General features: G+C 45.2%; 1 protein-coding gene across 1 annotated transcript; it reads left to right on the forward strand.

The window, feature by feature from the left end:
• The first annotated feature begins 5566 nt into the window (after positions 1-5566).
• Positions 5567-8016, forward strand: LOC139444768 (zinc transporter ZIP10-like). Its single transcript, XM_071225719.1, has one exon. It carries the CDS (start codon positions 5792-5794, stop codon positions 7778-7780), a length of 1989 nt encoding a protein of 662 aa, XP_071081820.1. The 5' UTR covers positions 5567-5791; the 3' UTR covers positions 7781-8016.
• Positions 8017-14364: the final 6348 nt, after the last annotated feature.

Genomic DNA, 14364 nt, shown 5'->3' on the forward strand with positions numbered 1-14364 from the left:
TGGCAGAGTGATGTGTAAATGTCGGATGGGTGCGAGAGTGATGTGTAAATGTCGGAGGGGTGGGAGAGTGATGTGTAAATGTCGGAGGGGTGGCAGAGTGATGTGTAAATGTCGGATGGGTGCGAGAGTGATGTGTAAATGTCGGAGGGGTGGGAGAGTGATGTGTAAATGTCGGATGGGTGGGAGAGTGATGTGTAAATGTCGGAAGGGTGGGAGAGTGATTTGTAAATGTCGGATGGGTGGGAGAGTGATGTGTAAATGTCGGATGGGTGCAAGAGTGATGTGTAAATGTCGGATGGGTGGGAGAGTGAAGTGTAAATGTCGGATGGGTGGGAGAGTGATGTGTAAATGTCGGATGGGTGGTGGAGTGATGTGTAAATGTCGGATAGGTGGGAGAGTGATGTGTAAATGTTGGATGGGTGCGAGAGTGATGTGTAAATGTCGGAGGGGTGGGAGAGTGATGTGTAAATGTCGGATGGGTGGGAGAGTGATGTGTAAATGTCGGATGGGTGGGAGAGTGAAGTGTAAATGTCGGATGGGTGGGAGAGTGATGTGTAAATGTCGGATGGGTGGGAGAGTGATGTGTAAATGTCGGATGGGTGGGGGAGTGATGTGTAAATGTCGGGTGGGTGGGAGAGTGATGTGTAAATGACGGATGGGTGAGAGAGTGATGTGTAAATGTCGGATTGGTGCGAGAGTGATGTGTAAATGTCGGATGGGTGGGAGAGTGATGTGTAAATGTCGGATGGGTGGGAGAGTGATGTGTAAATGTCGGATGGGTGCGAGAGTGATGTGTAAATGTCGGAAGGGTGGGAGAGTGATTTGTAAATGTCGGATGGGTGGGAGAGTGATGTGTAAATGTCGGATGGGTGCAAGAGTGATGTGTAAATGTCGGATGGGTGGGAGAGTGAAGTGTAAATGTCGGATGGGTGGGAGAGTGATGTGTAAATGTCGGATGGGTGGTGGAGTGATGTGTAAATGTCGGATAGGTGGGAGAGTGATGTGTAAATGTTGGATGGGTGCGAGAGTGATGTGTAAATGTCGGAGGGGTGGGAGAGTGATGTGTAAATGTCGGATGGGTGGGAGAGTGATGTGTAAATGTCGGATGGGTGGGAGAGTGAAGTGTAAATGTCGGATGGGTGGGAGAGTGATGTGTAAATGTCGGATGGGTGGGAGAGTGATGTGTAAATGTCGGATGGGTGGGGGAGTGATGTGTAAATGTCGGGTGGGTGGGAGAGTGATGTGTAAATGACGGATGGGTGAGAGAGTGATGTGTAAATGTCGGATTGGTGCGAGAGTGATGTGTAAATGTCGGATGGGTGGGAGAGTGATGTGTAAATGTCGGATGGGTGGGAGAGTGATGTGTAAATGTCGGATGGGTGCGAGAGTGATGTGTAAATGTCGGATGGGTGGGAGAGTGATGTGTAAATGTCGGATGGGTGCGAGAGTGATGTGTAAATGTCGGATGGGTGGTGGAGTGATGTGTAAATGTCGGAGGGGTGGGAGAGTGATGTGTAAATGTCGGATGGGTGCGAGAGTGATGTGTAAATGTCGGGTGGGTGGGAGAGTGAAGTGTAAATGTCGGAGGGGTGGGAGAGTGATGTGTAAATGTCGGGTGGGTGGTGGAGTGATGTGTAAATGTCGGGTGGGTGGTGGAGTGATGTGTAAATGTCGGATGGGTGGGAGAGTGAAGTGTAAATGTCGGGTGGGTGGTGGAGTGATGTGTAAATGTCGGGTGGGTGGTGGAGTGATGTGTAAATGTCGGAGGGGTGGGAGAGTGATGTGTAAATGTCGGATGGGTGGGAGAGTGATGTGTAAATGTCGGATGGGTGGGAGAGTGATGTGTAAATGTCGGATGGGTGCGAGAGTGATGTGTAAATGTCGGATGGGTGCGAGAGTGATGTGTAAATGTCGGGTGGGTGGGAGAGTGAAGTGTAAATGTCGGATGGGTGGGAGAGTGATGTGTAAATGTCGGGTGGGTGGTGGAGTGATGTGTAAATGTCGGGTGGGTGGTGGAGTGATGTGTAAATGTCGGATGGGTGGGAGAGTGATGTGTAAATGTCGGGTGGGTGGTGGAGTGATGTGTAAATGTCGGGTGGGTGGTGGAGTGATGTGTAAATGTCGGGTGGGTGAGAGAGTGATGTGTAAATGTCGACTGGTGCGAGAGTGATGTGTAAATGTCGGATGGGTGCAAGAGTGATGTGTAAATGTTGGGTGAGTTGGAGAGTAATATGTAAATGTTGGGTGAGTCGGGGAGTGATGTGTTAATGTTGGTTGAGTCGGGGAGTGATGTGTAAATGTCGGCTGGCTGGGAGGCTCAAGTGTAGATATCCACTGTAAATGTCGGGTGGGCGAGAGAGTGATGTGTACATGTTGGGTGGGTGGCAGAGTGATGTTTAAATGTTTGGTGAGTGGTTGAGTGATGTGTAAATGTCGGATGAGTGAGGGAGTGGTGTGTAAATTTTGATTAGTTGGAGAGTGATGTGTAGATATCCACTGTAAATGTCGGGTGGGCGAGGAAGTGATGTGTAAATGTCGGCTGGCTGGGAGGCTCAAGTGTAGATACCCACTGTAAATGTCGGGTGGGCGAGAGTGTGATGTGTAAATGTCGGGTGGGCGAGAGAGGGATGTGTAAATGTCGACTGGCTGGGAGGCTCAAGTGTAGATATCCACTGTAAATATCGGGTGGGCGAGAATGTGATGTGTAAATGTCGGGTGGCTGGGAGGCTCAAGTGTAGATATCCACTGTAAATGTCGGGTGGGCGAGAGTGTGATGTGTAAATGTCGGGTGGGTGGGAGGCTCAAGTGTAGATATCCACTGTAAATGTCGGGTGGGTGGCAGAGTGATGTTTGAATGTTTGGTGAGTGGTGGAGTGATGTGTAAATGTCGGGTGAGTGAGGGAGGGGTGTGTAGATTTTGATTAGTTGGAGAGTGATGTGTAAGTGTTGGGTGGGTGGCAGAGTGATGTTTAAATGTTTGGTGAGTGGTGGAGTGATGTGTAAATGTCGGGTGGGCGAGGAAGTGATGTGTAAATGTCGGCTGGCTGGGAGGCTCAAGTGTAGATATCCACTGTAAATATCGGGTGGGCGAGAGTGTGATGTGTAAATGTCGGCTGGCTGGGAGGTTCAAGTGTAGATATCCACTGTAAATGTCGGGTGGGCGAGAGTGTGATGTGCAAATGTCGGGTGGGTGGGAGGCTCAAGTGTAGATATCAACTGTAAATGTCGGGTGGGCGAGAGTGTGATGTGTAAATGTCGGGTGGGTGGGAGGCTCAAGTGTAGATATCAACTGTAAATGTCGGGTGGGCGAGAGTGTGATGTGTAAATGTCGGCTGGCTGGGAGGTTCAAGTGTAGATATCCACTGTAAATGTCGGGTGGGCGAGAGTGTGATGTGTAAATGTCGGGTGGGTGGGAGGCTCAAGTGTAGATATCCACTGTAAATGTCGGGTGGGCGAGAGTGTGATGTGTAAATGTCGGGTGGGTGGGAGGCTCAAGTGTAGATATCAACTGTAAATGTCGGGTGGGCGAGAGTGTGATGTGTAAATGTCGGGTGGGTGGGAGGCTCAAGTGTAGATATCAACTGTAAATGTCGGAGGGGTGGGAGAGTGACACGCACATTGATTGAGTGGTGTGTACATGGACTGCACTGCTACCATCACACAGAGAGATTGTGTAGACTATTTGTTTCTGACCAATGATCAGGTCATAGTCCATCAGTGTCATGTGGTGTGTCAAGTGGTGTGTCATGTGGTGTGTCAAGTGGTGTGTCATGTGGTGTGTCATGTGGTGTGTCATGTGGTATGTCATGTGGTGTGTCATGTGGTGTGTCAAGTGGTGTGTCATGTGGTGTGTCAAGTAGTGTGTCATGTGGTGTGTCATGTGGTGTGTCATGTGGTGTGTCATGTCGACTGATGAGTTACCTAACGAGATACGGTGAAGTACGAATTATCTGTGAGTCGGACAAGGGTTGATTTCAAGACGGACAGATAACCCGTATTTTGCGAGTAGATTGTTCTTTTATATTACCCATAGTTCTTTCTTTCCGAGAAAATTTAGAGTACTTTGGAATCCCGGATGTCGAGTACATCATCACGTCAGTTGGCTCATTGTCAGAACGACGTCATTTAAACTCGTTTGTGACGTCATGAACAAAGGACGGCATTATCTTCATTATTTGCGACAAGGTGTTCCTATGACGTCAGTGAGAGAAAGGTCTCATGGCAAACAATGAGACCAACAGAACTATTGGGGCGGACTAGCCACTCTGCATGAAACGCTAGTAATAATGATCAGCGAGAATGACTGGCAATACTTGCACTGATAGCCTTGCCACCGTTTCATGTATAGTGAACTAGTTAGATTACCTGTCCAACGTGAAAATATTTGGTACGTTCTCAGGCTCGGCCAGTCCCTGATTCCACGCTGCTCGTAGCTCATTCTTCACATTACCCAGAGTTTATTTCTGAGAAAATGGAGAAAAATGCGTTTCCTGATCTCTATTGATGGAACGACGTCATATAAATCGTCATGACCAATGCATGGCGTCATCTTCATTTATTTGTGACATGTAACTCTTCACAAACAATGGAAACAATGGGACAATTATTATCATACTACTCAGTGGTAGACAGTTGATGAGGCCAATGTGTGTGTGTGTGTGTGTGTGTGTGTGTGTGTGTGTGTGTGTGTGTGTGTGTGTGTGTGTGTGTGTGTGTGTGTGTGTGTGTGTGTGTATTTGTGTGTATTTGTGTGTTTGTTTGTGTGTGTGTTTGTACTGATCTCACCTGATGCCGATTTATAGTGCTAGTCCACTGAGATACCATGCCACAGTTTAACATAAATACCCCACTCACACACAATATACTGACTCCGAGCCGACAGTCCTTGTTTTAGCACCTTAACGCCGAGCGCCAGACAGGGTAACGTCTTTTCGTATATGACGGGGCCGGGGATCGAAACCCGGACCTTCCGCTCTCCGGGCGGACGATTTACCACTACACCACGAAGGCGGTCAGATATCAATGAGAATACCGAGAAGTAATACTAACAGATCATCAGTCAGGTCGACATTGTGGGCTTACATCAACACAGATAACGAGATAAAGGTCAAGTGTCAACCCTCTTAAAAGACGATATCTGAATCTGAAGTCCCACTGACTAGCTGGAGAGTCCTACTACGCAAGAATTGTACGATCCAAGACAGATTCACTCACTCACTCACCCACGTCAGGGTTTGTTGTTCCAGCAAATAATATTACTTACGTACCTACCATTGGAGATTTAACGAGCAGATAATATTTGAACAAACCCTTTATCTATTTGTTACAACACACGAACTATTTCTCTTTACCGATAGCAGGCCGTGATGTATCTGGAGTAATGTTCAAAATCGGCGTGAAGGCCATGCCACCCACCTGCCTTTTCCGATAGCGATTACAGATACACTTTAGCAAAGCCTGTGGCTGTAGACTACTTTCTGCCCTATTGCCCAGTGAAGCTTACACCTATTGTATTGCGCCTCTCCTGTCAACAGGGCAAAGGGCGTACCTGTGTCCTCGGTGATAACTTGAGTAGAACTTATTAACATTGTATCACACTTCTACCTCTCCCTGCTCACTTAGATCCAAAACGTGGCTGTTCAGCAGAAGCCGTGACAGTCACCTTGTGACGATGATCGTATCACACTGTATGGCGAGAAGTGTGTGTGAGTTGCCCCAGATGTTCGTCACATGGCGCTTCTGTAAGTGCTTCTCCTAGGGGCTGGCCTACCTGCTGCACACCTTTGAGGACATGGCAATGTCCGTCAGCATGGCGGCTGTCACAGCGTTAATGTCAGTACTTCTGTTGGGAGGTCTCTGTGATGTTGGAGGGGCCAGACGTTCCGGGACAGATAAAGAGAGTCGGGGACGCCCAGCTGTACACATACACAAGCATAACGGCGGAATCGGACGCAGGAATAACTCCACTTACATCGAAGAAGAAGGGAAATATTTCCTAACGCAGATATTTGAGAAGTATGGCCGTGGGGAGAAAGAGATTCTCTTGGCTGACTTTGAAGTGTTGTTAGAGCGAATAGGCTTCGAACCTGATAGGATTGATGATGCCCGCGAGATGGAAGACCGTGACCTTGGTCCTAGTGCGAGCGCCGTACAGGGAGAACACAAGGATCACGAGGAGGATGTGAACACACACGCAGCACGTGACATGAACATGAGTCAAAATGAATCTGCGAACACTGACTATAATAGTAAGGTGAACACTACCCGCGACCATGGGGAAAACAGTGGCCATGGGGCGAAGGACAACAGAGGTCATGGCGACCATGGAGAGAAAGGACGCCATGAGCCAGAGAGTGACCGTGACCACACAAGACGCACTGGTTACAGTACTAATAAAGGCCGGAGTCCACGTGTTCGCAGGGATGTGAACTTTCAAACTGGACATAGGACACCATCGCGTGACCCATCAAGGCTTGGCAGTGGTGACGCCCAGTCTGTTGTCATCCACACCCACGACCTGCACACTGAATGCCTGTCTGTACAAGAACTCATCCAAATCTACCATGCCGACGAAAGAGGTAAGATTGGCAAAAAGGATTTTCTATTCATGTCCCCTGCCATTGTGTACCAGCTTGACAATCCCCACTGTCGCCGACGACACGATGAGACCCTCCACCGCCACGTTGCGCCGACGTCCACTGTCCCTGTAGCTGCTCGGGTTTGGGGATACAGCACAGCTGCCGTCGTCGTCATCAGTCTCGTCGGCTTGTTGGGTGTGGCTGTCATTCCAATTATGCAGAAATTCTTCTTCAACCAACTGTTGCAGTTCCTCGTGGCCATGGCGGTCGGTGCCCTCACTGGGGACGCCATGCTACATCTGCTGCCCCACGCCATTGCCGGCGGGGAGACGGCAACAGGTGCTGACGAGGATCACGACCACGACCATTTGGACAGCGTCTGGAAGGGACTTTGTGGGCTGCTGGGAATCTACTTCTTCTTCATCGTTCAGCGACTGTTGGTCATCCTGACAGGGGCGAGGAACAGGAGGATGGCAAGGAAGAAGGCGAAGGCAAAACATACATTCAGTGATGAACCAGATCTGTCTGCAGTTGTTGTGAATCTTTCCTCGTACAACGAGTCTGTTTCGGAAGAGGACGGTGACATGGTGACAACTGTCAACAGTGAGGCCCAAACTGAACAAGCAGTGCCACTGAAACAGGAAACAACTCAGAAGGTCAGTGGTCAGTCAACCACTGGTCACGGACACGGCCACTCCCACCATGACGGCCCTCTTTCCGCTTCTGTCTCCGCTGTGGCGTGGATGGTCATCCTCGGGGACGGCGTCCACAACTTCAGCGACGGCCTGGCTATCGGGGCTGCATTTGCTAACAGCATCACTGGAGGAATCAGCACCGCCATCGCTGTCTTCTGTCACGAACTTCCTCATGAGATCGGGGACTTCGCCGTGCTTCTGAAAGCTGGAATGTCGATCAAGCAGGCTGTTGTCTACAACTGTCTGTCCTCCGTGCTGTGTTTTGTTGGGATGCTGATTGGTGTCGCGCTGGGAAATATTGAGGAAGCTTCCATGTGGATTTTTGCATGTGTTGGTGGAATGTTTATCTACATCTCCTTGGTAACCATGGTACCGGAACTGACGTCAGTGGATACCGAGAATCCTCTCCGTGACCTGTTCCTGCAATGTGTGGGCGTGTGTGTTGGTTCAGGTATCATGTTGACCATAGCTGTCTACGAAAAGGACCTACTGAACATTCTGGACTGAACAAGTAAAGGATTTCAACACCATCCATACTTGTATTCAATTGAGTAAATATGACTATAACCTCCAAGCAGTTTGCTGTGATGTACATATTATTTATACAAAATGCTCAAGGTAAGGTCAGACTCTGTCTCTGTCTCTGACCCCGACCACGACCCCGACCCCGACCCTGACCCCGACCCCGACCCTGACCCCGACCCCGACCCTGACCCTGACCCTGACCAGAACCTACATTAAAGAGTTTGACGATGATTATATTTATGTATCTTGGTCTTTTTTCTTAAAACAAGAGGAAACATGAAAAGGATGATCTTAAGTTAACATTTGTTTACACTTTTCGTGATCATATTCAGCTGTCCTTTTCACATATCTATATCCACATATCTAATGTCCCAAATGCTGAGGCTTGACGAGATAACATAATATTATATGTGAACACCCTATCGTGCTACTCGTGTGTTTTTGCCAGTGTCAGGTCAGGTAAGATAAACACTCGTCGTAGAATTGTCAATTTTCACTTCATTGTGAACGACCATTCTTCCCTTGAGGTCTGTAAAGGCGCTCTGAAGTGATTTATGAATATGTGGGTTAGAATTGAGTGAGTGAGTTAAAAGTTAATGTCACATCGGCAATATGTCGGCCAAATCGTGACGAGAACAATTTACACACGAATAAAACATACATTCAGACTATATAAAACCTATCAACAAAGGGCAGACAAACACCTAGAGTATCACAGAGTTATAAATTACAACTAGCATATAACCATACAAACATATCACTAGACATAACAATACAATATAAAAACGGGCTGTAGATCACTAGCAGCCAAAGTAAGGCCACCTTTCTTGGGACCATGGGGACTTATTATATCTCTGCTACCTGCATGGATCCCAGCAGGATTTACACCATCCCTTCGTCACTGGTGATAATGGACCAGGTGATTAAACAAACAAATAGTCTTCGGTTAAACACTGGTAGACATACAATACTTCGAATGAGGTGGGCTTACATACCCTCTCAGGGGGACAACAATTTTACGCTACTTCAACCCCCATCAAGGGCATAGCAAATAGCAATCTCAGTTAATAAAAATTAATTCAATTTCTTTATAAAAAAAGAATTAGAGGAATACTTATCTGATTAAAAAGATCCCTGATGGTATAAACTTTGAAATATTTGTCCCTTGTATTGTAAAAATTAACATTCTGTCATCAGAGATATGAAATGAAGGATCCTTACCTTTCAATAAATATTCATGAGTGTATCTACTATGACCAAGACGACATCGTCGTAAAATGATCTCTTCAAATCTGAACTTACAACCCAAGTAACCGATATGTGGTTTGAGTTCGTGTAACGTATTTATACCTACTTGGATGTCTCACTTCTTCTGCATGAGGTCTCTGATGTAGCATCTGATCACAAGTTTATATTCGCTGCATGGAATTTGAACCGGTGTCACGGGTTTGATGAGTGCTGCTTTAGCTGCAGCATCAGTCATTGTGTTACCAATGATTCCAACATGGCTCGGTAACAAGCAAAATGCGATGTCGTATTGGCCAGTAGCAAGATAATGAAATAATTCAACAATTTTTATTTAAAGTGGATGTGTACAAGATAGATTTTTTAAAAGCTGGAAGTCAAGAAAGTGAGTCTAAAAATATAATAAATTGCTTATGTTTTGATTGTTTACTTATATATTCTCGTGCTGTTAATATGGCCTTTGCTTCGGCCGTAAATATGGAAGAGTTATCTGGTAGTCGTGGTGACATAGTCCTGGATCCAATGACAGTGGCGCTGGCAACAGCGTCACCATCCTTGGAACCATCTGTAAATATAGATTTGTAGGTTTTGTATAAGGATCTTGAATGAGTATATTCTTGTTGATGAATTAACCGATTTGTTTCCGATTTCATCAATTTCGTGAATACTTCTCCAATTTAGCTAAGATCCGGGTTAGAATTGGTCTTCAGCAACCCATGCATGCCGTAACAAGCGACTACGCTCGTTAGAGGCGACTAACCGGATCGGGTGGTCAGGCTCGCTGACTTGGTTGATGCATGTCATTGTATCCCAATTGCGTGGATCGATGCTCATCATGCCAATCACTGGATTGTCTGGGCCAGACTCGATTATTTACAGACCGCCGTCATATAGCTGGAATATTGCTGAGTGCGGTATTAAACAACAAACAAACAAACAAACAATTAGTTTAAGGTTAGGCCAACCTCTGGCTTTACTGCCTGCCATGGCGGAGGAGACAAAAGCTGAGTGGGGGCTATATTTTCAAGATTTATTTTAGCTGCAGAAATATGAGATTGTAAACTTATTCCAAGAGGAGGACTAAGAGACGATTTTTTTATTGTAGAAATCTTCATAAAGAGGATGAAAAACACAGTCAAAAGCTGGATTTGTTTGAAAAATTTGGATGGCGATGCTTAAGGGATGGCTCATCCGACCCCACTTACAGACTATGAACAGGAGATGTTCTGAAAGCTCCAAGGCAAAGCCTCAGGCCTTTGTGATGAATAATATCTAGTTTCTGTAGATTACTTTTACAGGCTCAACCATAGACGGCGGAACCGTGATCAAGTTTGGAACGGATCAGGAAGCTCTACATGTGCAAGAGTAAATTCTGATCCTTTCCCCCCACCCCCCCACCCCACACACACACTTGGAATTAGAAACGATTTTCAACAAATCAAGTGCCTTCAGCTATTTAGCTTTAAGGTATTTTATACGTGATAAAAAGACTAATTGGCTTTCGAAAATTAGTCCCAAGAACTTGGCCTCCTTTACTACTTTGATAGGGTTGCCATTCAAAAATGGGTCAGGGTCATTATATGGCTTAAAAGGTCTGCAGAAATGTATACAGTTAGTTTTTTATTTACAAAACGTAAACCCGTTTATCCGTTTTCAAGGGACCTTTTAAGAATTTTAATGAGACACATTGCATGCATATTTTTACCATGACAAGAAATATAAATAATCATCCACGAAAAGTGATCCATCTACTGAATCACTACAAGCCTTTGAAAGGCTAATAGTATCTATTTTAATACTAAATAAAGTGACAGACAAAATACTGCCTTGCGGGACACCCCGATCCTGATTATAATGATAGGACAGGATGGGACCCACTGGGACTTGAAATTATTTATCTGATAAAAACTATGATATAAAGTGAGGTAAACGCCAAAATACTGTAAATCTTTAGAATGACGTATTTCCAGGTAATACTGTATGCTTTCTCAAGATCGGACAAAACTGTTTGTTTACAATAGCATTTTGACAAAGCATTCTAGTAGTACTAAATGGAAACCACGTTGAATATTTGTAATTAGATTATTGGTTTCCAAACACCACACTAATTAATTATTTACCATTCTTTACATGGTTTTACAAACGAAACTCCTTAAAGATATAGGTGGATAATTAGATGGATCTGTATGATCCCGGTCAGGCTGGTGTCTATATTTGATCAAATTTATCCAAAAGTATCCCATGATTCGGGTAAATGTTTCAAAAGCTGGTAGTGTATGATATCAGCTCCCGTTGCTGTGTCATGAGCTTGCCCAAGGGCAGTATGTAGCCCATGTAATGAAAATACTTTACCATTATCAGAAGTGAAATTTACTTTTTTTCTTTTCTGTTGTTTCTGATGTTTTTGTTATCTCCGGGACATAATAAGACGTTGAAGATAGTTTTGCTGACGTTTCTCCAAGCTTATTGGCAATATCAGTTTCATCAGTTGATAACGTGTCACCTTCCTTAAGATGATATGGGTGTGCAGGAATTTATTTTGGAGACATAGTTCCTCCAAGATTGACTCTTATTTTGTTTAAAAGGACGTCGTGCCTTGGCATTTGTAATTCTAACCTTATCAAAATAATGAACTGCAGGATGTCGGGAGAAATATTTTCCCGCTTTTCCCCTACATTTTCATGCCTGTTTGCCCTAACTGTTACACCATGGTTTGTGAATATGTGGATCTGCAGAGGAATTGTTTCATCAGTAATTTCATTCAGGATGTCCGAAAACAACTGTATCAGATCTTGAACATGTCTGAAAATGTCAGGTTTTAATTTTCCAGTACATAATAATTTATATAATGCTCAATCAGCCTTTGTAAAAGTCCACCTGGTTGTTGGTTGATGGTCAGTGGAGTTAACAGTTTTAAGAATAGTAGGCAAGTGGTCACTTCCACAGAGGTCAGCGTGGACCATACAAATCCGTTTTAAAGGTTTGAATCTGTGATTGACAGGATGTAAATAAGTGTTTGAGTCGTCTTTAAAAGTGCAGAGATTGTTGTCAGAAATAAAGTCTTCAAGGATTTTCCCCTACTGTTTGTACTTGGACTTCCCCCCGTTGGACTTCGCCCATGATGATACAGGGCTTTGGTAGCTGATCCTAGAGAGTCTGAAGATCAGACTGCCGAAGAGTATTCGAAGGAGGAACATACAAGGAGCACAATGTAAGTGCAATGTGCAAGGTAAGGGAGAGCAACTGCTTGAAGATTTTTTATTGAGGGGAACAGTGCTATGGATGATGCCTTGTTGATGTGATTAGAGTGAGGCGCTATGTCAGTCTGTGATTGTTGATGTGACTAGAGTGATGCGCTATTTCAGTCTGCGATTGTTGATGTGATTAGAGTGAGGCGCTATTTCAGTCTGTGATTGTTGATGTGATTAGAGTGATGCGCTATTTCAGTCTGTGATTGTTGATGTGATTAGAGTGAGGCGCTATTTCAGTCTGCGATTGTTGATGTGATTAGAGTGAGGGGCTATTTCAGTCTGTGATTGTTGATGTGATTAGAGTGAGGCGCTATGTCAGTCTGTGATTGTTGATTTGATTAGAGTGAGGGGCTATTTCAGTCTGTGATTGTTGATGTGATTAGAGTGAGGCGCTATGTCAGTCTGTGATTGTTGATGTGATTAGAGTGAGGCGCTATTTCAGTCTGTGATTGTTGATGTGATTAGAGTGAGGCGCTATTTCAGTCTATGATTGTTGATGTGATTAGAGTGAGGCGCTATTTCAGTCTGTGATTGTTGATGTGACTAGAGTGAGGCGCTATGTCAGTCTGTGATTGTTGATTTGATTTGAGTGAGGCGCTATTTCAGTCTGTGATTGTTGATGTGATTAGAGTGAGGCGCTATGTCAGTCTGTGATTGTTGATGTGATTAGAGTGAGGCGCTATTTCAGTCTGTGATTGTTGATGTGATTAGAGTGAGGTGCTATTTCAGTCTGTGATTGTTGATGTGATTAGAGTGAGGCGCTATTTCAGTCTGTGATTGTTGATGTGATTAGAGTGAGGCGCTATTTCAGTCTGTGATTGTTGATGTGATTAGAGTGAGGCGCTATGTCAGTCTGTGATTGTTGATGTGATTAGAGTGATGCGCTATGTCAGTCTGTGATTGTTGATTTGATTTGAGTGAGGCGCTATTTCAGTCTGTGATTGTTGATGTGATTAGAGTGAGGCACTATGTCAGTCTGTGATTGTTGATGTGATTAGAGTGAGGCGCTATTTCAGTCTGCGATTGTTGATGTGATTAGAGTGAGGCGCTATGTCAGTCTGTGATTGTTGATGTGATTAGAGTGAGGCGCTATTTCAGTCTGTGATTGTTGATGTGATTAGAGTGAGGCGCTATGTCAGTCTGTGATTGTTGATGTGATTAGAGTGAGGCGCTATTTCAGTCTGTGATTGTTGATGTGATTAGAGTGAGGCGCTATTTCAGTCTGCGATTGTTGATGTGATTAGAGTGAGGCGCTATTTCAGTCTGTGATTGTTGATGTGATTAGAGTGAGGTGCTATGTCAGTCTGTGATTGTTGATTTGATTAGAGTGAGGGGCTATTTCAGTCTGTGATTGTTGATGTGATTAGAGTGAGGCGCTATGTCAGTCTGTGATTGTTGATGTGACTAGAGTGAGGCGCTATGTCAGTCTGTGATTGTTGATGTGATTAGAGTGAGGCGCTATTTCAGTCTGTGATTGTTGATGTGATTAGAGTGATGCGCTATGTCAGTCTGTGATTGTTGATGTGATTAGAGTGAGGCGCTATGTCAGTCTGTGATTGTTGATGTGACTGAGTGAGGCGCTATGTCAGTCTGTGATTGTTGATGCGACTAGAGCGAGGCGCTATGTCAGTCTGTGATTGTTGATGTGTTTAGAGTGAGGCTCTATGTCAGTCTGCGATTGTGGATATGATTAGAGTGAGGTACTATTTCAGTTTGATGTGACTAGAGCGATGGGCTATGTCAGTCTGTGACCATTAGACTCACCACTGGTGACCGTTAGACTCGCCACAGGTGACCATTAGACGCGCCACAGATGACCATTAGACTCGCCACAGATGGCCATTATACTCGCCACAGATGACCATTAGACTCGCCACAGATGGCCATTAGACTCGCCACAGGTGACCATTAGACTCGCCACAGGTGACCATTTGACTCGCCACAGGTGACTGTTAGACTCGCCAAAGGTGACCGTTAGACTCGCCACAGGTGACCATTTGACTCACCACAGGTGACCATTTGACTCACCACAGATGGCCATTAGACTCGCCACAGATGACCATTAGACTC

The sequence above is a fragment of the Haliotis cracherodii genome, unplaced genomic scaffold (genome assembly GCF_022045235.1).
Source record: "Haliotis cracherodii isolate W230 unplaced genomic scaffold, xgHalCrac1.p SCAF_10, whole genome shotgun sequence".
In the NCBI taxonomy this organism is placed as follows: Eukaryota; Metazoa; Mollusca; class Gastropoda; order Lepetellida; family Haliotidae; genus Haliotis; species Haliotis cracherodii.